Below are 23304 nucleotides of genomic sequence, written 5' to 3' on the forward strand. Positions count from 1 at the left end.
CATCTAACCCAGGGGAGGTCCAAGCACGATGTTGGCGCAGGCGTGCGCTGGGCACTGTGGTAACTGCTTAGGGGAACAAGTTGCGCCTGATGCATGCGGCGATGACAAGCGAAAGCTGGCATGCGCATGCATGCATGTTGGTGTGGTTTCGAGCGACAAGCGTGCATTCCGCTGCCCCTCCTTCGCCGCTGACGTTTAGAGCAGGGTACACGCCGGGGCATCAGCACTTCGTATCAAAATTGACCCATACCGTCCGCATGGACGGCTACCCCCCCGCCCTGCAGACGCGCCTATCTACGCACCACACTCACATGATGCTGCGAAAGCAATGCTGTACACGAACGCTACCAAACGACAAGCAGAGCAAGTGCACATGCGGGGAAGCCAACGCCGGCGGGGCGGCGGCATGTGCCACGCTTCAAACACCCCGCCCGTCCTCGAAACCCGTCTCACTCAACAACAAGTCGTAGGGCATACATCTGCACACACGGCGCAGTGTGGTGCGCAAATGTCCCCGTCGATACATCCATTGCGCGCCGCTCTGTACACCGGATGGTGGTGGTGGTGGCGGTGTGGCTGTGCTACCATGCCGCGCGGCCCAATGTGCCAGACGGTCACTCCGCTGCGCAAACAGCGCTCCTGGGCCCGCCGCTTGACGCAGCAGCGCAGGAGCGCGGGCCTTCCAGCGCACCACCCATCACCACACCACGCCATGAATCGCTGGCTTGCTCCCTGCTCCTCATCCCCATCCTCACTCCTCCGCCCTCCTCATTGCGCGGCGCTGCTACTCCACAGGGCGCTGCAGGCCGCGGCCGGCCGGCCGGGCCGGGCCGCCAGCTGCTCTAGTGGATCTTGGAGAAGAACACCAGCGACTTGATGGGCAGGATGGGCGCGGCGTGCGCGTCCAGGTAGATCTGCTTCAGGTCGGCGATCAGCGGGTAGCGCGGGTTGGCGCCCGTGCACTGGTCGTCGAACGCGTCCTCAGCCAGGCTGCAGGGAGGCAGGCAAGCGGGTGGGTGTGTTGAGTGGTGCATTTGGTGGGTGGGTTGGGTGCCGAGCGATTCCGGAACTAGCAGAACGGGTAAGCAACCCCATGACCCCTCGAGACATGTCTCAGCCCACGCAGCCAGCCCAGCACCCGCCGCTACCGAGGACCCCGGCCCAGCCAGCGCGGCACCAGCACCCACGCGTCCACGTGCGACAGGAAGTCGGCGTCGGTCTTGGGGTCATTGAAGATCTCCTTGATGGTGGGCGGGATGTCGACCTTCTTCTTCAGATCCTCCACCGCCTCAATCAGCTTGATCACCTTCTCGTCCGTGGTGTTGCCGCCCAGGCCCAGCATGTTGGCCAGGTCGGCGTAGTCCTGGCGGGCGGGGCGGGAGGGTGGGTTGCAGGCGTGGTCAGTCACCAGTTGAGGGAACAACTGGTCAAAGCGCCGACGGTGCATGTTGGGACAGGGGATTGGAGCGAGCGGTGGGTGGGTGGACCGGCAACGACGGGCATGTGTAGCTGTAGCCGCAGCTGCTGTAGCTGCATATGTGGTGATGCTGCGGCTCCCCCGGCATGGACAGCCCGGTCTTCAGCCGAATGCTCCAGCCGACATACATCCCCCCACCACCGTGTGCTGCTGCACACGTGAGGAGGCACTCCACCCCCTCCACCGCCACCGCCCACACACCTGCTTGGCAGTGGGGTACTGGTACTGGGGGAAGGCGGCCTGCTTGGCGGGCATGTCGGTGGCGTTGTAGCGGATGACGTGGCTGATCAGCGCGGCGTTGGCCAGGCCATGCGGCACGTGGTAGGCGGCGCCCAGCTTGTGCGCCATGGAGTGGCAGATGCCCAGGAAGGCGTTGGCGAAGGCCATGCCGATCTGCATGGGGTGAACACGACAGCAGTGGAGATAAGGTAGGGGCTGGACAAGATTAGGCGGGCAGCCCCTCCCACCCGCGTCTGCCCCCAACAACGCCCGCGCCCACTCTCTCACCCACTCTCGCCGTCTGTCCCGCGTCCCCCCCCCCCAAACAACGCCCGCGCCCACTCACCGTGGCGGCGTAGTGCACCTTCTCGCGCGCCACGTAGTCGTTGGAGCCGTCGGCATAGGCGCGGGGCAGGTACTTGAACAGCAGGCTGATCGCCTCGCGCGATAGACCCTTGGTGTAGTCTGTGTGCGAGTGCGTGGGTGGCCGAGGGCGGGGGGGGGGGTTGCAAGGATATGTGGTGAAGTGCAGTAGGTTGGCAGTAGGGGGGGGGGCGCCGCGGGAGTGTGAGAGGGGATTGCGGGAGTGAGCAGTGACACGTGGTTGGCAAGGCGCATCTGGTCATCCCTCCCCTTCCCCGGGCCTGACGCACGCAGCCAGCGCGCCTACCAATCCGAACCCCTCGTGCCTTGTCCCCCCGTTCTCCCCTGTCCGCCCTCCCTCACCGGTGGCGCAGATGGACACGTAGCTCTCCAGCGCGTGCGTCAGGGCGTCAATGCCGCCCCAGGCGGTCAGCTTCTTGGGCATGTTGAGCACCAGCTGGGGGTCCACGATGGCCATGCTGGGCGTCAGCGCGTAGTCTGCGTCGGCCAGTCGCGTGTGCGTGTGGGAGGGGGGGAGGAGCAGCACGGGGAGGGGGTGAGAGGCGGGTACAGTTTACAGCAGGGAGGACAGGGGGAGCCCGGTGTGCAGCGGGAAAGCGCGCCGTGTCGGCTTACGTCCGCTACCAGCAACCCCGCCTCCCGGCTACCGTCCCGTTGCCTGGGCTGAACACACTCTCCACCGCTTCATGCCCGGTTTTCCGCCCCTTACGGAAGAAGGCGGTCCCGGGGCCGGTGCGGCCGGCGGTTTTTGAAGCACCCGCCACCATGCCGGCGCCGCCAGTCCGGCCAACACACACCCACACACCCACACACACACACCCAACCCAACCCAACCCGACCCAACACGACACTCACCGGCCAGCGGGTACTTGGCGCTCAGGCGCTCGTCCGTGACGACTGAGAAGGGCGTCACCTCGGAGCCGGTGCCCGAGGTGGTGGGGATGCACACCATGGTGGCCTTCTTGCCCAGCTCCGGCACCTCGTACACACGCTTGCGGATGTCCATGAAGCGCATGGCCAGGCCGTCGAAGCGGGTGTCGGGGCACTCATACATCAGCCACATGATCTGTGTGCGGGTGCGGGTGGGTGGACAGGAGAGGAGAGCACGAGCAGGGGCGAATGAGGCGCCTCCCGTGTGCCCGAAATGAGGCGAACTCGGAGCTGTTGACTCCTACTAAGCGACATGACATACTATGCGTCTTAAGCTGGAGCCCGCACGGCCTTTCCAGACGAGCGACGTTCACTCTGCTTGCGCGGTTGGCATGTCGGCCTTGTCGGCCAGCCCCCCGCCTGCTCGCTCGCCCGCTGTTTGTGTGTTGTGTGTTCATAGGCGGGGGGGGAGGAGACAGCCACGTATGGGGAGGGCAGCGGGCCAGGGAGGGCTGCGGGCCAGCGGACAGCGGCACGCAAGGCACGGGACGCAAGGGGGCAGGGCCGACCTGGCGTCGCGTGACAGGCTTGTCGTGCTCACACGCCCGCAGGGGTGCACGCCCGGCCATGCCCCATTCAAGGTTTAAAGCCTGGGGCGGGATTGCCTGGGGCGGGCAGAAGGGGCAGCGAGCACGCCTACGGGTCCGCCAAGTCCACAGGGGTCCCCATTCCTCCGGCTAACCCCGTGCAGGTGCCAGATGCCCACCTGCTTCCCATATGCCGGCTGCTCTAGCGCTCCGGCACTGACCACTTTTGCATCCGCATGCGCCCCACCGTACGTGCCCAACCCCCTGCGGGGGGGCTGGCCGACAAGGCCGACATGCCAACCGCGCAAGCAGAGTGAACGTCGCTCGTCTGGAAAGGTCGTGCGGGCTCCAGCTTAAGACGCATAGTATGTCATGTCGCTTAGTAGGAGTCAACAGCTCCGAGTTCGCCTCATTTCGGGCACACGGGAGGCGCGAGATGTTGCATTTGAGGGCGGGCTCGCGCCTCCCGGTGCGGGGCCTTGTGCAACGTTAACTAGAGAATAGCTATGTATAAGTAAATGACAGAGGAGGCTGTTTGGCTGGCTAAACTCGGCGTCCATGCCGGTCGTACCTAAGTGGGGACCGGGGGCGGGAACGGGCTTGCCTTACCAGCAGTTTGCAGATTTTCCTCGGAACCTCATCTTAAGCCATCGAATAAGACCTGAAGTCGGAACGTTTTTTACGTCTGAACGTTTAGTTTTTCCCATGCAAGTTCAAGGGCGCAACGCTGTCTGCGCCACGCCGCGCGGGGCGCCACGTAGTTGCACGCACATTCGTGCAATGGTATGCAGCAGCGCCTTCCGGGGGGCGCGCGCTCACGGTGTTCCGGGGCACGCAGCGGCCTGCGACCGACATCGGAGGACAAATGCGTTGCTGGCCTCAGCCGCGGGAGGCAGCAGCGGCAGCAGCCTCAGCGGCAGCAGTAGCAGTAGCGGTAGCAGCAGCGGTATCAGCGGCATCAGCAACGGCGGCGCAGCTCAGGTGGACGGGGCTGGAGGCGACGGCCGCGGCGGGCACAGCGGACGCAGCATCGGGGGCAGCGGGAATGACAGCGATGGCGACCACGACGGTCGCAAGGCGCGGCGCGGCGAGCCCAAGGCCGGCTGGTCGATCAAGGTGGACGTATCGATAGGCGCCGGGTTGGCCTTCGGGTTGCCCCTCCTCGGCGCCGGGTTGGCCTTCGGGTTGGCCTTCGGGTTGCACCTCCTCGGCCAGGGCGTGCGCGACGGCCTCAAGGGCTTCGGCGGCGAGTCCTTCGCCCGGCCGGGCGACAGCGGCGGGAGCGTACTGCAGTCGGCTGCAGCTGACGTGGGGTCAAAAGCGACCAAGGCTCTCTTCCCCAACGAGGGTGGCGCCGCTTCCGTCGTGGACAAGGCCGTGGACACAACCACCGCCATCGCCGACAAGGCTGTTGATACAGCCGCAGTCGTTGCTGGCAAGATCGATGCAGCCGCTGCCGCCGCCAACAAGGGCGTTGACACAGCCGCTGGCGTTGCCAACAAGTGGCTGCTGCTCAGTCTGTTCACCTGGACGGCTGACAGGGTGGGCCCCTGTGCCCGTGCTTTGCGGGGGCTCTGGCAACCTCGAGCCCCCCGCCGGCCCTAACACCCCGCAGTGGTGTGTGTGTGTGTGTGTGTGTGTGTGTGTGTGTGTGTGTGTGTGTGTGTGTGTGTGTGTGTGTGTGTGTGTGTGTGTGTGTGTGTGTGTAACTACGGTTTACATGGTTGCCTCCTTGAGTCTCGTGTATGTGTCTGGTTGTGTGTGTGTGTGTGTGTGTGTGTGTGTGTGTGTGTGTGTGTGTGTGTGTGTGTGTGTGTGTGTGTGTGTGTGTGTGTGTGTCTGGTTGTGCGCGCGAGTGAGTGAGTGTGTGAGTTTGTTCGTGGGTTTGGTTGGCAGTTTTGTGTGTGTGTGTGTGTGTGTGTGTGTGTGTGTGTGTGTGTGTGTGTGTGTGTGTGTGTGTGTTAAAATGTTCGGTGTGTGTGTGGGTGACGTGGCTACACGCGCCTGCATCAGCTGCTACTGAACAACGTGCGCGCCCGGCTTCAACGTCTATCACTCCTGCGCCATGCTCAGCCGCGTGCTGGCGCTGCACGGCCAAGGCCTCAGCCCGCGGTAGTCGCGGCTGTTCAAGGAGGGCTGCTCCATGCTTCAGGTACGGCAATGGTGTGTGCGCATGTTGTGTGCGTGGCAGTTGCGTGGGGCTGGTGTGGCGGGCACGGTTGTGGCGGGATGCGCTGTGTGGGCTGCGGGCTGGGAGGCAGGCGAGGCGCACATGCCACATTGCCACAGCCGGGCAGATGGGTTCGAGTTGCTTTGCCTCAAAGCACCCATGTCCGAACAAATGTGAAAACGTTGCACATCTAGAAACGCGGACAGGCCACAGGCAGTGTTGCTTTGAGGGCATTGTGACCGCGCTGTGGATGGTCATCTGCCGTACGATTGGTACAACCCTGCTTGACCTGATGCACTGCTGTACTGCTGCTCCTGCCTCAACGCCTCTTGCAGAATGTCCTTCGGCGGCAGCTGCCGGAGCTTCACCCCCGCACGGTAGTGGTGGTGGTGGTGGTGGTGGCTTACAGGTGCGTGTGTGTGCGCGTGTGGGCCGTGTGCGGGGTGTGGCTGAGCGGGCCTTGCGGGGTGCGTGCCGCAGGACCACAGGTAGCCGGCCTACCTCCCAACCACCACTATCACCACCAGATCCAAGCTTCACCGCGCTACCGCCTGATCGGCCACACCTCTTCACCTCCTCGCCCCGCCTCCCAGTATAGACTGATACTCTCTGTCCCTAACCTTCGCCCTGCCCCTTTTCCGCTCCTAGGCCTGGCAACTCCCACCACCCGAGTGGTCACCACGCCCACCACCCGGCACGTCGTCGTCCGCACGCCCAGCAGCGCCCACGTCCCCTTGCCTTCCCCTACAACCCGCATGCGATGGACGCCTTTCTGAGCTGCTGCGCCGCGGAGCTGCCACGCTTCACCCCGCGTAAGGCTTGGGGTCTTGGGTCTGAGGTTTAGAGGGGCTGTAGCAGTGAATGAAGGTGCGGCACGTGCATGCACTGGCGGTCAGCGGTTGACGGCGGCCGGCGGTGAGGAGGGGCTGGTGAGGAGGGGCTTTGGACGTGTGTTGTTGTGTGAAGGTAACAAGTAGCCCAGCCCTCAGTGCCCACCACCTGAGCGCCAGTATGCCTCGCTGTGCCGCCGCCGCCACCACCACCATGTATTCCCCACAGGTCCCCCAGGGCACCAAGGTGCTGATTGGCGAGGTGGAGAAGATCGGCCCCGAGGAGGCGCTGTCACAGGTGCGGGCGGGCGGGCGGGCGTGAGCGGCACGTGCGGGGTGGGGCGGGGCGGGGTGGGGTGACACGGGGAGAGCCGATGCGCCTGGTCGAATGCGTGGATAGGGGCGTCTCCATGTGGTTGGGCGGGGGCTGGATGAGGGATGAGGGAGGGGTTCATGATGCCGGTCCATACGTATGTGAGGCCCATGACTACCCTGCTCGTGTACCCGGGTGTCGGCTGATTCTTTTCCTCCATGCCCACATCCGCCGCCCCCTCCTCCTCGCCCGCAGGAGAAGCTGTGCCCCATCCTGGCCATGTACAAGGCGCCCGACTACGACGCCGGCGTCAAGATGGCGTGCGACCTGATCATGTACGGCGGCGCCGGCCACACCAGCGTGCTGTACACCAACCCGCTCAACCACGCCCACATCCAGCAGTACCAGAACGCGGTCAAGACCGTGCGCATCCATCCTGATCAACACCCCCGCCTCGCAGGTGCGCAGTGGGCAGGTGCTCCCATGCGGAGGGGGGCGCGTGGCCTTGCGTAGGGGCAACCAGTTCATGGGCTCGCGCGCGTGCCCGGCAGTGCCCATGTCTCTTGTTTCCGACCGCATCCGGCCCCACACACCCCCACCTCCGACCCCCCACCCCCCCAGGGCGCCATCGGTGACCTGTACAACTTTCACCTGGACCCCTCGCTGACGCTGGGCTGCGGCACCTGGGGCTCCACCAGCGTGTCCACCAACGTGGGCCCGCAGCACCTGCTCAACGTCAAGACCGTCACCGCACGCCGCGAGAACATGCTGTGGTTCCGCGTGCTGCCCAAGGTGGGCGCGGGTGGTGAAGCGGTGTGTGAAGCGGGGCGCGGGTGCTTTAAGGAATGGGAATCTCGGCAGTGGCGCGCTGGCCTGAACGGCGCTGCCGTGCTGCAAGGCGCAGCGGCTCGGGGGCCTCCCGAGTACATAGCCAGGGCGAGCCCTAGGATAGGATGGTGGTGCGCGGGCGGAGGGTTGGTCGGTGACAGGGTTGCCCACCGCTCAGGCATCCACGCTCCCGGCATAGTAACCGGTCCTCCTCCGTTGTGCAGATCTACTTCAAGGGTGGCTGCCTGGAGGTGGCGCTGGGCGACCTGCGCGGCAAGTCACACGCTTTCATCGTCACCAACAAAGAGCGTAGACATGCGTGCACAACACAACCACGTGGAATGCAAAGCAGAAGAAAACGGGAGTCGCTGCGGCAGCTTGTCGGCGAACGGGGTCGGCATTCACCCGTCCTGTTGTATGCACCCCTCCCCACGTGTGCACCCCCAACCCCGCCAATGGATCTGCGCCCTTGCCTCCCCAGGTGTTCTACCACGTGACCCCCGACCCGACCCTGGCCTGCATTGAGGCCGGCCTGAAGGAGATCCTGGAGTTCAAGCCCGACGTCATCATCGCGCTGGGCGGTGGCTCGCCCATGGACGCGGCCAAGGTGGGGGCAGGTGGCGGAGTGCGTGTGTGTGTGGGGGTGTGTGTGGTTGAGGGGCTTTGTTCATTCCAAGACCCGAAGCCAAGGGGGTGAGGAAGGGTGGCGGGTGCTCAAGGTTGTATCATCGTCGGCAAGACAGGGGGCACAGGCAGGAACTCTCCGTGAAGGTCTGGTGCTGCCCGCCCCACCGGGACCTCACACTTCACACCACCTCATTCGCCCCTGCTCGTGCTCTCCTCTCCTCTCCTGTCCACCCACCCGCACCCGCACACAGATCATGTGGCTGATGTATGAGTGCCCTGACACCCGCTTCGACGGCCTGGCCATGCGCTTCATGGACATCCGCAAGCGTGTGTACGAGGTGCCGGAGCTGGGCAAGAAGGCCACCATGGTGTGCATCCCCACCACCTCGGGCACCGGCTCCGAGGTGACGCCCTTCTCGGTCGTCACGGACGAGCGCCTGGGCGCCAAGTACCCGCTGGCCGGTGAGTGTCGTGTTGGGTCGGGTTGGGTTGGGTTGGGTGTGTGGGTGTGGGTGTGGGTGTGGGTGTGTGTTGGCCGGACTGGCGGCGCCGGCATGGTGGCGGGTGCTTCAAAAACCGCCGGCCGCACCGGCCCCGGGACCGCCTTCTTCCGTAAGGGGCGGAAAACCGGGCATGAAGCGGTGGAGAGTGTGTTCAGCCCAGGCAACGGGACGGTAGCCGGGAGGGGGGGTTGCTGGTAGCGGACGTAAGCCGACACGGCGCGCTTTCCCGCTGCACACCGGGCTCCCCCTGTCCTCCCTGCTGTAAACTGTACCCGCCTCTCACCCCCTCCCCGTGCTGCTCCTCCCCCCCTCCCACACGCACACGCGACTGGCCGACGCAGACTACGCGCTGACGCCCAGCATGGCCATCGTGGACCCCCAGCTGGTGCTCAACATGCCCAAGAAGCTGACCGCCTGGGGCGGCATTGACGCCCTGACGCACGCGCTGGAGAGCTACGTGTCCATCTGCGCCACCGGTGAGGGAGGGCGGACAGGGGAGAACGGGGGGACAAGGCACGAGGGGTTCGGATTGGTAGGCGCGCTGGCTGCGTGCGTCAGGCCCGGGGAAGGGGAGGGATGACCAGATGCGCCTTGCCAACCACGTGTCACTGCTCACTCCCGCAATCCCCTCTCACACTCCCGCGGCGCCCCCCCCCCTACTGCCAACCTACTGCACTTCACCACATATCCTTGCAACCCCCCCCCCCCCCGCCCTCGACCACCCACGCACTCGCACACAGACTACACCAAGGGTCTGTCGCGCGAGGCGATCAGCCTGCTGTTGAAGTACCTGCCCCGCGCCTATGCCGACGGCTCCAACAACTTCGTGGCGCGCGAGAAGGTGCACTACGCCGCCACGGTGAGTGGGCGCGGGCGTTGTTGGGGGGGGGGGACGCGGGACAGACGGCGAGAGTGGGTGAGAGAGTGGGCGCGGGCGTTGTTGGGGGCAGACGCGGGTGGGAGGGGCTGCCCGCCTAATGTTGTCCAGCCCCTACCTTATCTCCACTGCTGTCGTGTTCACCCCATGCAGATTGCCGGCATGGCCTTCGCCAACGCCTTCCTGGGCATCTGCCACTCCATGGCGCACAAGCTGGGCGCCGCCTACCACGTGCCGCATGGCCTGGCCAACGCCGCGCTGATCAGCCACGTCATCCGCTACAACGCCACCGACATGCCCGCCAAGCATGCCGCCTTCCCCCAGTACCAGTACCCCACTGCCAAGCAGGTGTGTGGGCGGTGGCGGTGGAGGGGGTGGAGTGCCTCCTCACGTGTGCAGCAGCACACGGTGGTGGGGGGATGTATGTCGGCTGGAGCATTCGGCTGAAGACCTCCAACGCCGCCACCGGCCCCGCCCCCGACCTCCTGCTCCCCACCGCGGTGCGGTGCCTGGGCTCAGCCAGCGCCAGCACCTGCGCATCCTGGCGCGCGGCCGACGCCTCGGACCTGCTGCGGTCAGCGCACCAGGCCGCCCCCGCCCCCGCCCCCGCCACCCCCTTCCCACACCCCCTCCCCGCCACCAACCGCCAGCTGCTGGAGTCCCTGCTCCACACCCCCGCGGGCTTCCCCGCCCTGGCCTCCATGCTGTGCGACGCCCCGGAGCCGGTCCAGCACCACGTCCGCTCATCGCTGCCCCCCGACGTCGCCCAGCGGGTCCACGTCCTCTCCAAGAGCTCCCTGGTGGGCTGCACCTCCGCGGCCGCCTACCAGCTCCTGCACGCCCAGGCGCCCGACGTGCTGCCCGCCGCGCTGGACATGCTGGGCCTCACCGACCAGGCCGCCCCCCTCGCCGACCTGGTCTGCGCCGCGGCCCCCGCCGGCGCCCCCGCCGCCTGCTCCGTGCTGACGCGCCTCACCGGGGGGGCCCGCCCCCTCCCCGCCCCCTGGCTCCTCGCCACCTCCTGGGTCCTCCACCCGGCATGGAGCCACCTGACGCAGCAGCTTGGCGTCTTCTACGATGGCCTGTCCCTGCGCAGCGCCGCAGCGGGGTTGCGTTCCGCAACCCCTAAACACACGGTGTGAGACGGTTGATACGCGGTACATAGAGGGGGCGCGTGCCGCGCCCCCTACACATGCGCGGGCGACGCCCGCGCAGTACGAAAGCCAATGCGAAGTGTGGTTTGCAGCTGTGTGAGAGCGAGTGTCGGTGTCAATGACCTTGAGGACGTGCAAGGGGCGGCAGCAGCAAAAAAAGTGCTGGCCTCAGCGGATCTAGCTCGGGGGAGGCTCGATTTGAAGGGGGGTACGTATGCTAATTTAATGCATTACTTGGGAATGGTGAAGGGGTATGTAGTCGATGTGCGCGGGGCGCTGCCCGCGCAGACCATGCGTGGCCCGTCACCCTTTTTTGTTCATGCGCGGGCGAAGCCCGTCGCATGGAGAGAGATGGGTAATAAGGGGGTAGTTGGTAGATGTATGGGTGTATGTAAAGGTGTGTTATAGGGATGGGGGCGCGTTCCTCGCCCCCTGAACACACGGGGTTGCGTGCCGCAACCCCTGGACACACGCATGCCCGTCATCCCTTTCCTTTGTTTATGCGCGGGCGAAGCCCGTCGCATATTACTATAGAGTATGGGTGCTAATAGCATAGAGGTAAGGGTACTAAGTCATGGGGTAATGGTACTTGATACCGTATGTAAGATGTGTGTGAAATTGATGGAGTAAGAAGTGGGTGATAGGTGGTACGTAGATGTATGTATAGGTGTATGTAGAGGTATGTTATAGGGATAGAAGGTTGTTGTGTAGAGGTAGGAGTATCGGTTAGAAATTCTATGGACTAGGGGGTGCGGGGCTTCGCCCGCACCTGGACCACGCACGGCCCGTCTTTTACCCAGGGGTTGCGTTCCGCAACCCCGCGCCCAAAAGGATAAGGCGCCTTATCCTTTTATAATACGGTAAGAAGCCATGAATTCCCATTCCTTACCCTCTCAAGTTCACACAGAACTCATGGACCCCCGGCTGAATTATGACGGTGGTATTTTGTGTGAAGTTGAAGGTGTACGATGCGGCCTTTACACGGTGCGTGCCTAGGGTAGTAGAGGTACGCGTGCTGGTTTTGCCTGTTCCTGTATGTAATACTCACACAGAGATAGATAATCCATGGTGCCATCTAATAGCAACGGGGAGATATGGTATTACTATAGAGTACGTATGCTATTAGCATTGAGGTACGTATGCTAATAGTATGGGTATTGGTAATTGATACCGTATGTAATATTTGTGTGAAGTTGATGGAGAGAGAGATGGGTAATAAGGGGGTAGTTGGTAGATGTGTGGGTGTATGTAAAGGTGTGTTACAGGGATAGATGGTTGTTGTGTGGAGGTGTATCGGTTAGGTCCTGGGAGCGCTGTCGAGGGTCAGGCACGGAACGCAAGCAGCGGGGAGGGCGCGCGGTGTTGTGGGTCCGCCGTTCTGAGCGCGGGTGTCCATGGGGTGGAAGGGTGGAAAGGGGAAGGTGTGTGTAGGCGCGGAAGTGCTCGGAGTGCGCGCCGAGTGACCTTAACGCGCTGCAACTGATATCTTTCAGCAGGTCCCTCTTGTAACCAATGCAATCTGCCCCCACGGCCCAGTGGGTCACACGGGCGAAATAGTTTCGTGGTCTCCGACCTGCTGCTGTCCGCAACCTTCTGCCTTGGCTTTAGGCTTTGTAAGCACGCCTCTACGTTGCGCGGCTGAATACCCGGCCTTCCCAGCAGTTCGACAAGTGCCGCACCGCCGTTGCTACATGCAGCGCGCAAGGTCCAAAGGTCCAGAGCAAATATTCTTGCACGCAAAAGAGGCTGCAGCGGCCGGCAATAAGAGCGAGCAGCAGAGCTCCGCAGTGGCCAAACGCCTGTTGCGGCGGAAACGGGGGCCCGGAACGCTTTCAAGCCCTGCTGCCTCTTCGCTTAATTCATCAAGACATACGCAGCAGCGTAAGCTGAAGGTACGTTAGTTGGAGCATGCATGCGCGCGCGGCCAAGGAACCCAGTTCCGTCCCGGAGATGGGGCCCAAGAGACTCGGCTAAAAGCCCGAGGCGACGGCTCGCCTGGCCACAAAGCTCTTGCCGAACTTAATACAACAGTAATTGCATACCAAGCTTGCTTACGCCAGGCCACCTATACTAGGGGTACTCAACGCTAAAGGCTTCACCGGTCCTTGTTTCGCTCGGCGGGTTCCTCACCTGGCCTGCTTGCGCCTGAAGCAAGGTTGCCGTAAGCACAGAGTTTGCTCCTAGCATTTTAGAAGAGAGCGCAGCGCCGGTGAGTGTTCCGGGTGGTTCCTTTGCTCCAGGCCGCGGACCCTGCTGTTTGGCTTCTTTTGACGGCTTTGAAGGAGTCTCGCAGCCTGCAAGGGCATGCATGTGCTCTCTGAAGCTTGCTTGTGATCTTGAAACTGGGTGAAGCGCATACTCGGCGCACAAGCAACATGCGTTGACCAATTCCTGATCGGCCAAAATACTTTGCCCGCCGCGCGCGTGCAGGCATTCTCCCGGCTACACGGGAGACGGATGTATGCCGATGATGGAACTGCTGGCTACGGCCTGGTGAGCTATGTACATGCGTGCGTGGTTCGCCGGGAAGTGCGCATTGAGCGAGGGCGGTTCCTCGAAGTCGCATTCGGGAAGCGCTGCCAAGCTCATTTTGAAGGCCATACAGCTTTGAGCTGTTGGTGGTCCTCGGGGATGCACATAGTGCTAGGACTGTTGGCAGCTGCGAGACTCGAACATACATGTGGCATCTCGCTTGCGCTCGGGCGCGATATGTAAGCGGCTGCTGTAGGCTTACGGTACTGCATTGAGACTGTGATTAGGTTGGGCGGCTCCGGGCAGGGATCATGCATGCCCTGCGTGCGGTTTGTGCGGCGGGCGGCGTTCGGATTAATGTAGTTCGCACCCTGCCGTCGGTTGTTGCCCCAGGGGTGCCCTCCCGGCCATAGCCCCATCCCCTTCCAAGCCCTGCCATCTCTGTCCGTAATGCTGAGTTCATCGCCTTGCATCCTGCAGACTGCCAATGCTGCTGGTGTGATGGAGCTGCCAGCACGGCGGCGGTCGCTGCCCGCTGCTTGCTTTGGAGGACGACATGGCTTTGGGGAGGGCGACGACGACCTCCAACAACTGCAGATGTTCCAGCCGGACACCGTCGAGCTGTCCCCGTGGAAGACGGGCGGCACCTCCTGGATGGGTAGTCCCCGAGCGACGACAACACCTGCTGGGGCGGCGGCTTCGGGGCCCTTCTGCTGCCAAAACACCGTGGCAATGGATGACAGCATCCTTTGCGGATGCATCAGTAGTGGCATCCTGCTAGGATCCCCGCCCTTTGCCAGCCCGCTGGTGGAGTACCTTCCGGTGGCGCCCGCCAGCCCGACGCGGCCCACTCTCGATGGCGAGGGCCTGCTGACGACTGACACTGCTGGCGACGCGCCGTCCCCGATTGCGTTCCACTGGCGGTCCTGTGCCGACGGCATGGCTGTGGCGCTGCCAATGTTGATGACTGGGCTCTCGCCGCCATCGACGAGCAAAGTCGTGGGACGCGGGCTGCTGGCGGCGGCGGGTGCCTCAGCGCCGGTACTGGGCTACTCCGCCAGCAGCAGCAGGCCGCCGGCGGCCGGCGCAACGAGCACTAGCAGCGTGGAGAGCAGCAGTGGCATGATGATGCCGATGCCGGCGGGCTTTATGGCCACGCCGCCGGCACTGCCGCCGCCGGCGCCATCGGCGGCGGGCGGCCAGGCCATCATGGGCCCTTCCGCTGCTGCAGCAGTGGCTGCGGGCGTGCAGCCGACACGCCGCTCAACCCGCGCTAGGGTCATTCGTGACGCAGCCACTGGTGCCGCCGGCTGCGCCGCCACCGCCGCCGCCGCCGCTGCCCCCCAGCAGCCCACGGCGGCCCGGCGGCGGTACAAGAAGGACGAGCCGCAGCGGCGGGTTGAGCAGCGTACCCCGCCGCTGCCGCCCGTGGCTCCGGCCACCATGGCAGCGGGGGCGGCAGCGGGACAGCAGCCACAGCAGGCCGGGTGCAAGCCTGCGGCTGCTGCGGCTGCTGTGGGCAGCAAGCGCAGCCGCGGCGCTGAAGGTGCGGCATTGGGGCCGGCGGCGGTGCGGCAGGAGGGTGGTGATGGTGTGCAGCCGGTGGCGAAGCGGCAAGCGGTGCCGCGGCACGCAACCACCGCCACCGCTGCGGCACCCGGACCCGCCGCGGCCGCATCCGCGGTGGCCGCACTTCACCCCACCCAGCGGCTCCGGCTGCTGCTGCAGGCGTGCGCAGCATTCGCACGCGTGCGCGGCGGGCTGGCCCCGGCGGTGGCGGCAGCGGTGCCGCCCACGCAGCAGCCACCACATCCTCACCAGCACCAGCAACACCACCAGCACCGGCCGCTGCAGCTGGAGAACACCAACCGCATGCCTCCTGGACACCAGCAGCAGCAGGCCACACCGGCGCAAGCGGCCGCGCGGGTTCCCGCAATAATGCCATGGCAGGCGCAGTCACAGGCGGCCCAGCAGCAGCACCAGCAGCAGCAGCAGGTGCTCCCGGCCTGCTGCCTTGAGGCAGCGCTGCAGCCGCAGCAGCACCACCACCACCAGCTGCACCAGCAGCAGCTGCTGCTGCAGCAGCATCGCAACCAGCATCAGCTGCACCAGCACCACCACCAGCAGCAGGCGGCCGCGCTGCCGCCGGTGCAAGTAGCGCCTGCGCAGGCGGTGCCGGTATTGTCGTCGCAGCAGCAGTACTGGCAGGCGCAGGCACAGGCACAGGCGCAGGCGCAGGCGCAGGCGCAGGCGCAGGCGCAGGCGCAGGCGCAGGCGCAGGCCCAGGCCCAGGCCCACGCCCACGCCCACGCCCACGCCCACGCCCAGCAGGCGCAGGCCCAGGCCCAGGCCCAGGCGCAGGCGCAGGCCCAGGCCCAGGCCCAGGCCCAGGCGCAGGCGCAGGCGCAGGCGCAGGCCCACGCGCAGGCCCACGCCCACGCCCACGCCCACGCCCACGCGCAGGCGCAGGCGCAGGCGCAGGCGCAGGCGCAGGCGCAGGCGCAGGCGCAGGCGCAGGCGCAGGCGCAGGCGCAGGCGCAGGCGCAGGCGCAGGCGCAGGCGCAGGCGCAGGCGCAGGGGCAGGGGCAGGGGCAGGCGCCGCCGCCGCCGCCGCAGCAGCAGCAGCAGGCGGGCTCGGCTGGCCGTGCGCTGCCACAGCAGCAGCCTCAGGTGTCCCAGCAACTCCACGGGCATTACTACCAGCAGCACCAGCAGCTGCTGTGGGACGGCATTAACAGCAGCGTGCCCGCTACTGGGTATAACCACCAGCACCACGACCACCACCACCACCACCACCACCACCACCACCACCAGCAGCAGCAGCAGGCCGCACCGGCGCAAGTGGCTGTGCAGATGCAGTCAATGCCATGGCAGCACTGGCAAGCGCATGCATACTGGCAGCACGTGCACGTGCAGCGGCACCGGCAGGCGCAGTGGCAGGCGCACGCGCGGCGGCAGGCGCAGTTGCGGCAGCAGTGGCACGCGCAGCACCCGCAGGCGGGCGCGAACTACTACGTGCCACAGCCTCAGCAGCAGCACAGCCAGCAGGCCTACATTGCATGCCCTGCTGTGCCGGCGGCATCACCGCTGGAGCAGCAGTGGTGCGAGGGCGCTCATGGCGTTTGGTGCGCGATGCCCGCCATCCCAGCACCTGCCTACAACGGCGGGAACAACCAGCAGCAGTAGCAGGCGGCGGCCGTGCCGCTTGATTTCGATGTTCGTCCGACGGGTTTCGGGGCATGGGGTCTGGCAAACCCCATAGCCACGCACATTCATTTGGCTCCTAGGGGCTTGGGTGCAGTAAGCGTACATATGACGTACCAGTATGCTACTGCTACAGTTCGTAAGCAGGCTGGGAAACGCCTGCGATAGATCAGAGCGAGGCTGTCCACGGCGCACGTGTATACGGCTACGAGCGGTTGCAGTGGCACAAAATCAATGCGCTGTAATAACGTGCTGCAGCAGTACGGTACTCGTGATTAAGACTCGCTGCTTCCTTGCGATTACGCACTGCTGAACGGTGTGTACGGTGCTGCAAAATACGGTATAGGCGCCGCGGGCGGGGTTGGTCTTACTTTAACTGACGTAGGCCGAATGCCAGGGTCGTATGTCTGATATGATATGTGTGTCAGCAGGGGATAGGGAGACAAATGGTAGAGACGATGAAGGGGAAGGAGAATGGAGATGATAGGCAATCGGTTGGCAAAGATGATTGGGCTTTGCCCACACCGTCACAGGCGTAGGGACCGCCGTTGACATGTCCATCCCTTCATCAGGTGGTACACGGGGATGTTCCATTCCTTGTTCTTGTTTGCTGTTGATATACGTGCGTGTAGGTTGCGGTGCGATACCGGAATGAGGATCAGGCCTGCGCTAGCTTGCATCGGGCATTCGGGCGCGTGCGTGCACGTGCCGACTACGTGCGTGACGGAACTCGAGTGCGGCGGGTTGTGGCTTTGATTGTGGAGCATGAGCCGCCTTCCGCTCTGGTCTGCGTACGCTTTAGTTCCGCAACACTCGTCATTATGAGGAGCATGAGGGTGAGGGTGTGATACTGGCCCAGGCCCGAGTAGTCACGCGGCAACAGCCGCCAAGCTGTGATACGTTGTAACATCAACATTATTATTCACGGTAACACCATCATAAGCAGATAGAATGACATGGGGCCGCCGCGCAAGGGGATCGGTCACCGTACTCCATTCCTGTGTTTGCAGCAGACTGGCCCAGGGCCATCCATGCATTAGGCGCGGTGACACACGACAGCTACAGGCCCATGCGGCTTGTCCAAGCTGGTCCAAGCAATCCCCTGAGCTTCAGTGCCTAACACACCAATCCAGTGTGATTAGGCCTCAGCAGACCACTGAGGCCAGCAGTTGCAACGCACCACCATTACCACCATCCGAGCAGCAAGTACCGTAACGAGCAATATGAAGGAGTAAACTGCGAGCCGTGCCCACAGTGCAGCGACCAAGTGCCTGCTGCCACTTTGTTTGTAAAGTCACATAAATGTCGTCACCTGCCCAGAACACCGCCGCTGTCCGAGATGCCCGCAGCGGCAGGCACGGGCGCAGCCGCGCCGCTCCCGCTGCCACGCCTGCTGCTCGCCGCAACGCTGTCGCTGACCCGCTTGTCAGCCACACCAACGCCACCGGTCGCATCCTCATCTCCCGTTCCACCGCTCGCCGCCGCAATCCTTGGGCTCTCTTCATCCCCCCCATCACCGGACACGACGCGCCCAGGCGGCAATGGCGGCAGCTTTTTCCGGCTTAGCCCGCTACCCAGCGGCGACGCCCCATTCTTGTTAGTACTCCCATCCCTCGTGCCTGCAGCTCCGCCAAGCGGCCCCAGCGGGCTCAGCGCTGGTGGCAGCCCCCGCCCCGCCAACAGGCTTTTGCTGGGGCGGCTGTGCCCCGGCCCGCCGCTGCCACCGCCCGGCAGCACCACGGTCACGCTCGCGGCGCCGGAGCGCTTGCGGGCGGGGCTCAGGGCCGGCAAAACGCCCACTGTCGATGCGGCACCCACTGGTGCCGATGACGCCTCCGCTTGCGAGCCATCGTCTATGGAGATGCCATTGGTGGAGGCAGACACGGAGCGCGTGGCGACGACACCGTTCAGCGGCAGCCCCGCTGCCGCCGCCACCGCGTCCGCTTCCCCATCAGCAACAGCGGCAGCGATGGCCGCGGCCGTGCGCGCCGCCACTGTGGCTGCATTGGCCGTTGCCGCCGCGGTTGCCGCCGCTTGCAGCTCCTCTCCCGCCGCGCTCCACGCTCCACTCCTGGGGCTCCCAGAGGCCGTGCTCCCGATCCCCGCGGCCGCGAAGCGGCCCTTCCCAACCACCGCCGCCGCCGCGGCACCGCTGCCCTTGCCTCCACCCATCGACTTCTTCAGCCCCCCTGCTCCTCCCATTCCTAGCGGCGAGCCCGCCCCGTTCCTTGCCGCGCCCACCAATGGCGATCCCGGCCCCGTGAACGCAGAGCCGCGCTCCAGCGGCGTCAGCGGCGCCACATCCACACCCGACGCCGACGTTGCCGCCGCGTCTGGATCCAGAGGCTCCAGGCCATCAGCCATGAGACGCATGCTGTGGCTGCCGCGATGCAGAGCCGCCACCAGCCGTATCACCGCCGCCTGCAGCTGGCCCAGCAGGGCGGGGCAGGCGATGATGGTGTTCGCGTTGCGGTCCAGCGCCGCGCGCACCCTGCGAGGCGGCGGTGGCGTGGGGCATGGGGCTACGAGGGTCGAGAGGTGTGCGTGGACGGGAAAGGCAGCCGAGCCGGAGAATCGAGGCGGTGACTGTCGTGCAGGAGTGTGGAGGGCCTTGCTAGCAGGGCAGGTGCTGAACATGACCTGTAAATATGCGATGTAAAACTTGATCTCATCAACAACGACACGCCAATCGCCGCCACAAGCCGCCGCCGTCGCACCTGCCCGCTGCCATCATGTCGCCCGCCGCCTTCTTGACCAGGTGATCGTTTTCGGAGAAAAGCATCTCCGCCTCAGAGACCAGACCAGACACATCGGACGACAGCGCCGGCAGACCAGACCACGCCGCCCGGCCGGCCGCCACCGCCGCCTCCAGCGCGTCATATACCGCTCGATGCTGCACAGGGCACAGGGGCACAGGGCAGAGGCGGGGGGTTAGTCAGATGCATGCGCGCATGAAACGCAGGCGCCACGGCAGGTTACCTGCACATTGGCACCTGGGAGACACGCCGCCGCACAGCAGGGATACATCAGTGGCGGCACCGACCCATGCAGCAGTACACACCCACGCCACACATACGGCACTCACGTGAGGTGGCAAGCAGTCCGGGAAGGCCACGCCCTCCACTCGCGGCGTAATGCCCCAGTCCCAGCTCCAATCGCGACCCGACCCCAGAGCCTCCACTCCGCCTCCTGCTCCAGTGCCGCAACCGACGACGCTCCCTGGCACTCCGCTGAGGCTGCCGCCCATGCCATTCCACGTCCTCCCGAAACCGCCGCCGCCGCCGCTGATCGCCCCCGGCCACCCTGCTGCGCTGCCCGATTCCGACATCACCACAACGCGCGCATCCACGTCAACCAGCTCACACACTGGCATGGCCGCCGCGGCCGGCGATAGCAGCAGCGGCGCCGGCCGCAGCGTCGTCGCCGGCGGCGCGTCCCTAACCTTCTTGCTGCCGAAGGCTGAGCTGAAGCTGCGACTGGACGAGGCACGGCTTGGCGGCGCCTTCGCCGCGGCTGCGGCCGCGGCGGCGACAGCGGCGGCTTCGCTGCCACCCGTGGCGTCACTGGCAGCCTGCCTGGAAGTACGGACCGTCGCCTCCAGCACCAGCTTGACCCCCCGCACGGCAGCGGCGGTGAGCGGCTCGACGCGTCTGGGCGTCGTGGCCGCCGTAGCGGCGGCGGCGGTGGACTCCACACCGCCGCTGCCAACGCAACTGACGCCGCCGGTGCCGCCACCGCCGGCTGCGGCGCACTTGGCTAAGCGGAAAAGGGCGTGGTTAGCGCCCCCCACGGCCCGCCGCAGCGCCGCTGCGGCCTCCTCCGACTGGACCGCAGCGCTGACGCCGTGCACACTCGGCGAGCCTCCTGCAGCGGGACCCCCAACCGGACTCGCAACGGGGACAGCTCCGCCGCTGCTGCTCGGACGTCGCCCGCTGGTGCCGGCGGCAAAGAAGCTGGCACCGGCGCCGGCTCCGCTCGCTGGCGATGGCGGCGCGCCGCCGATACTGCTGCGCGCCAGAGGACTGGCGTCGTTAAACCGGTGGCTCATTGCTGCCGGAATCACTGCGTGTGCTGCGGCATACGTGATGCTGCCCACGGAACGAGCCACTGAGACGAAGCCGCTAGCAAGCGCCGCGAAGTTGCCGGCGGCGGGACTGTGCGGCGTCGGAGGCAGCGCGGCGTCGGCCGCAGCCGCGGCGGCGGCTGCGTCGCTGCGCGGCGTCACCGCCACAATGCGCCGCTGCGCGCGCGTCTGCAGCTCAATGGTGGGCACAGCCGCCGCGGCGGCGGCGAGCGCCGCCGCCTGCTGCGCTACGGTCGCGGCGGCGTCGCTGATGGCGGCGGCGCCGTGCGCGGCCGCCACCTGTAGCGGCGTGGCGGTGGCTCGCCGGCCCGTCAATAAAGGCACGCCGTCCTGTTCGCATGAGGGCCGGCGGCAGCGGATGATACCGGTAAGTTCTGTTTGAGAAGTTCACCCAATGCATTCTACATCTCTGAGAGGTTGCGCCCTCAGCTGCCCAACTGTGTTTGTCATGAAAGCATAGTACGGTATACGGTAATGACAAGTGCGGTTCCTGTTCTCTGCAAATTTAACACATTGTTTCGCTGCAAGGTTGAACCCTAGGTTGCCGCCCTGGGCTTTCTGATGGTGATGGGACTTCATCGTTGGGCCCAGGCACATAATCCGCGCCGACATGTTGCCTTTCCATCCGACGGGCGCACGGGCGCACCTACCTGCGGCCTCTCCTGCTCCCGCGTCACCAGCCGCCATGCAAAGGTGCGGGCGCCTGGTGCGGGCGACGGCACCACGTCCACGCGCACACGCAGCCCCGGCGCCACCTTGCGCAGCACCGCCAGGGCGTGGTTTACTCGAGCCGCCTGCACGTACGTGCGTGTGGCCGCAGGCCAGAAAGGTCAGCGACACGACACGCCCCATACTCTTCGCTGCTCCACTCCAACCACTACGGCACGGCTCCTACTCCCAAGGCTCGCACAGACTCCCGACACAACAGCCCTGTCGCCGCCGTGCCACACACTCCTCGGCACGGCACCTGCCTGCTTTTGGATGCGCTGCACCTGCAGGTGTTGTGCGTGACCCGCCCCCGGCGGCGCCGCAGCCGCCAGTCGCGGCAGCCGCCGGTCAGCGTTCTGGCAGGTGAGCCGAACCAGCAGCCCCGCGGCGGCATGTGTTCGGACCAGCGAAACGAGGTCCTGTTGCATGGTGTGTTTCACACGCCAGACACGCACGGCACGTGTAACATGCATGAATTCATCACACACTTCCAGCAGCCTCATGCACGGATACCTGCGGTATGTCCGCTGCTCTAAGCAACCACCATTTGCGTGCCACTGCGCACGTACCACGTGCCCCGCCTCCCTTCCGCAATGTCAACCATTCCCACGCCGCGGCGCAACGCGCAACCTTCGTCAGCCTCCCCCGCGGCCCCACCTGCAGCGCCTCCGAAAGCTCCCGGTCCGCCTCCGCCACCGCCGGCCGGCTCACCAGCAGGTGCCGAACCTGTAGCACGTGCCGTACGACACACGCACACGTACAGTTACACACCGAGTCCTCCGCCCACAGGAGTTCCTAAGGCTACCATGCTCCGTTGCTAGCTGCCGCAGCATGCAAGCTATAACCACGTCACACCGTACTGGAGTTCGGCGGGCGGGCACGTGCGGTGCCCGACATTGCCCGTGGCGCAACCCGCCGTGCGTCATGCACTTCCAACTTGCCCGCTAGCGCACGTGTGCTAAACCGCCAACTCCTCACCTCCCATGGCGAGGGCCTGCCGCTGCCGTCCGCATAAGCTACATCCACCAGCAGCTGGGGGGTGCTGCGCACGCCGTCGGTCCACACCTCCAGCAGCAGTGAATGGTTTGGGTCGGGCGCGGCCGCCGCAGTGCAGGCGACCTGCGTGCGACAGGTGCAACAGGTCACCGTACCAGTGTGGAATTGTGCAGGTGACAGACAGCCAGACGTCGCTTGCCGCGACATATGTAATTCGTTTATTGAAGATGTGGTCAAGTTTAGTGAACTTTGAATGGAGACAATCAAAAGCACAGCGTTTCCTGGCCTGAGGACACGTGCAGTGCCAGGTCCGGTCCGCATAGCCCCCACCCACGACACAGCCTCCCGCCTCCTAGGCGGTCTACGTACGTGTAGTTCCAACAGCGCATCGTTCAGCACATTGTTAAGCTCCACCACTTCGCCCACAGCGTCCTCAAACTCCTCGAAGAAGGTGTCATACGTGGGGATTCCAAGCCGCTTCAGGTGGAACTGGGCCACTGACTGGTCGTCCCGCTCCTTTTCGACGCGTGGGATGTAGGCGAGGCCCGCCCCAGCAAGGGGCGCGCTTCGCGATGCCCCACAACCTATTTCTCACGTCGCCAAAAACGCTTTGCGCCAGAGGAAGTCCCTCGCTGAGAGGTATCGTATACAACTGTCACGTACATTAACGGTAAAATCCGCGTACACAGGACCTTCAGTACTTTGGGGTTGTCGATGTGGTTTGACAAGTAGGAGGGAGAACCTTGCAAGGCTAACTTGTAACGTATTAATGAATAAGGAATAATCACGTTTGCACTACGCGGGGGCAGCCTTCCTGAGGCGGTGTTCGCCCACCGTCGCGAGTTCGTGGGTGGGAACTCACGGGTGGGAACCCTCATTCCCGTGTGCCCGGTCAGGGGTTCCCGGTTCCCGGTGCCCGGTGGTCCGCTGGCGGTCAACCCTGCCTGTGCTGTTCTACCCAGCGACCAGGTGCCTATGGCAGTCAAAACCTGGAACAGAGA

At 65.0% G+C, this 23304-nt stretch overlaps 6 protein-coding genes across 8 annotated transcripts; 4 read left to right on the forward strand and 2 right to left on the reverse strand.

Annotated features, from left to right (window-relative positions):
• Nucleotides 1-62: 62 nt before the first annotated feature.
• CHLRE_16g669150v5 (uncharacterized protein) lies at nucleotides 63-4028 on the reverse strand. The gene is made up of 7 exons (XM_001699115.2): nucleotides 3717-4028; nucleotides 2936-3146; nucleotides 2423-2557; nucleotides 2043-2161; nucleotides 1679-1870; nucleotides 1188-1363; nucleotides 63-990 (listed from the first exon to the last, which is right to left on the reverse strand). Exons 2-7 carry the CDS (start codon nucleotides 3141-3143, stop codon nucleotides 843-845), a joined length of 978 nt encoding a protein of 325 aa, XP_001699167.1. The 5' UTR covers nucleotides 3144-3146; nucleotides 3717-4028; the 3' UTR covers nucleotides 63-842.
• Nucleotides 4029-4178: 150 nt separating this feature from the next.
• CHLRE_16g669123v5 (uncharacterized protein) lies at nucleotides 4179-5258 on the forward strand. The gene has a single exon (XM_043071119.1). It carries the CDS (start codon nucleotides 4318-4320, stop codon nucleotides 5140-5142), a length of 825 nt encoding a protein of 274 aa, XP_042915823.1. The 5' UTR covers nucleotides 4179-4317; the 3' UTR covers nucleotides 5143-5258.
• A 310-nt stretch (nucleotides 5259-5568) lies between these two features.
• On the forward strand, nucleotides 5569-10300 carry CHLRE_16g669125v5 (uncharacterized protein). The gene is made up of 14 exons (XM_043071120.1): nucleotides 5569-5689; nucleotides 6043-6116; nucleotides 6356-6519; nucleotides 6566-6636; nucleotides 6767-6835; nucleotides 7106-7310; nucleotides 7472-7481; nucleotides 7574-7642; nucleotides 7903-7951; nucleotides 8160-8285; nucleotides 8557-8767; nucleotides 9150-9284; nucleotides 9549-9667; nucleotides 9839-10300. The coding sequence occupies exons 1-14, from the start codon at nucleotides 5681-5683 to the stop codon at nucleotides 10130-10132; spliced, it is 1605 nt and encodes a 534-aa protein (XP_042915824.1). The 5' UTR covers nucleotides 5569-5680; the 3' UTR covers nucleotides 10133-10300.
• Nucleotides 10301-10358: 58 nt separating this feature from the next.
• On the forward strand, nucleotides 10359-12360 carry CHLRE_16g669126v5 (uncharacterized protein). The gene has a single exon (XM_043071121.1). The coding sequence runs from the start codon at nucleotides 10387-10389 to the stop codon at nucleotides 10825-10827; it is 441 nt and encodes a 146-aa protein (XP_042915825.1). The 5' UTR covers nucleotides 10359-10386; the 3' UTR covers nucleotides 10828-12360.
• A 208-nt stretch (nucleotides 12361-12568) lies between these two features.
• On the forward strand, nucleotides 12569-17330 carry CHLRE_16g669127v5 (uncharacterized protein). Of its 3 annotated transcripts, XM_043071123.1 has the most exons (3): nucleotides 12569-13332; nucleotides 13792-14441; nucleotides 14546-14610. In XM_043071123.1, exons 1-3 carry the CDS (start codon nucleotides 13297-13299, stop codon nucleotides 14586-14588), a joined length of 729 nt encoding a protein of 242 aa, XP_042915826.1. In that variant the 5' UTR covers nucleotides 12569-13296; the 3' UTR covers nucleotides 14589-14610. The 3 variants fall into 3 exon arrangements, with proteins under 3 accessions (XP_042915826.1, XP_042915827.1, XP_042915828.1); XM_043071122.1 differs by having other exon boundaries at nucleotides 13792-17330; XM_043071124.1 differs by having other exon boundaries at nucleotides 13059-13332; nucleotides 13792-17330.
• Nucleotides 17331-17362: 32 nt separating this feature from the next.
• Nucleotides 17363-23278, reverse strand: CHLRE_16g669050v5 (uncharacterized protein). Its single transcript, XM_043071118.1, has 9 exons — nucleotides 23166-23278; nucleotides 22673-22887; nucleotides 22286-22426; nucleotides 21965-22033; nucleotides 21571-21726; nucleotides 21250-21393; nucleotides 19601-20929; nucleotides 19233-19408; nucleotides 17363-19006 (listed from the first exon to the last, which is right to left on the reverse strand). The coding sequence occupies exons 1-9, from the start codon at nucleotides 23179-23181 to the stop codon at nucleotides 17824-17826; spliced, it is 3429 nt and encodes a 1142-aa protein (XP_042915829.1). The 5' UTR covers nucleotides 23182-23278; the 3' UTR covers nucleotides 17363-17823.
• Nucleotides 23279-23304: the final 26 nt, after the last annotated feature.

This window comes from Chlamydomonas reinhardtii, chromosome 16, assembly GCF_000002595.2.
Source record: "Chlamydomonas reinhardtii strain CC-503 cw92 mt+ chromosome 16, whole genome shotgun sequence".
Lineage (NCBI taxonomy): Eukaryota > Viridiplantae > Chlorophyta > Chlorophyceae > Chlamydomonadales > Chlamydomonadaceae > Chlamydomonas > Chlamydomonas reinhardtii.

Bases quoted from the DNA above. Each gene is read 5' to 3' on its own strand.
- CHLRE_16g669150v5 (XM_001699115.2), bottom strand. From the start codon at position 3,143: ATGTGGCTGATGTATGAGTGCCCCGACACCCGCTTCGACGGCCTGGCC. The intron at 2,558-2,935 runs GTGAGTGTCGTG...TGGCCGACGCAG, and splicing joins CGCCAAGTACCCGCTGGCCG to ACTACGCGCTGACGCCCAGC. The intron at 1,364-1,678 runs GTGTGTGGGCGG...CCCGCCCGCCAG, and splicing joins AGTACCCCACTGCCAAGCAG to GACTACGCCGACCTGGCCAA.
- CHLRE_16g669123v5 (XM_043071119.1), top strand. From the start codon at position 4,318: ATGGTATGCAGCAGCGCCTTCCGGGGGGCGCGCGCTCACGGTGTTCCG.
- CHLRE_16g669125v5 (XM_043071120.1), top strand. The intron at 8,768-9,149 runs GTGAGTGTCGTG...TGGCCGACGCAG, and splicing joins CGCCAAGTACCCGCTGGCCG to ACTACGCGCTGACGCCCAGC. The intron at 9,668-9,838 runs GTGAGTGGGCGC...CACCCCATGCAG, and splicing joins AGGTGCACTACGCCGCCACG to ATTGCCGGCATGGCCTTCGC.
- CHLRE_16g669126v5 (XM_043071121.1), top strand. From the start codon at position 10,387: ATGCTGTGCGACGCCCCGGAGCCGGTCCAGCACCACGTCCGCTCATCG.
- CHLRE_16g669127v5 (XM_043071122.1), top strand. From the start codon at position 13,297: ATGTATGCCGATGATGGAACTGCTGGCTACGGCCTG. The intron at 13,333-13,791 runs GTGAGCTATGTA...TGCATCCTGCAG, and splicing joins GAACTGCTGGCTACGGCCTG to ACTGCCAATGCTGCTGGTGT.
- CHLRE_16g669050v5 (XM_043071118.1), bottom strand. The intron at 21,394-21,570 runs GCAGGTGCCGTG...ACGTACGTGCAG, and splicing joins TGCAGCGCATCCAAAAGCAG to GCGGCTCGAGTAAACCACGC. The intron at 19,409-19,600 runs GTGAGTGCCGTA...TGCCCTGTGCAG, and splicing joins CGGACTGCTTGCCACCTCAC to CATCGAGCGGTATATGACGC.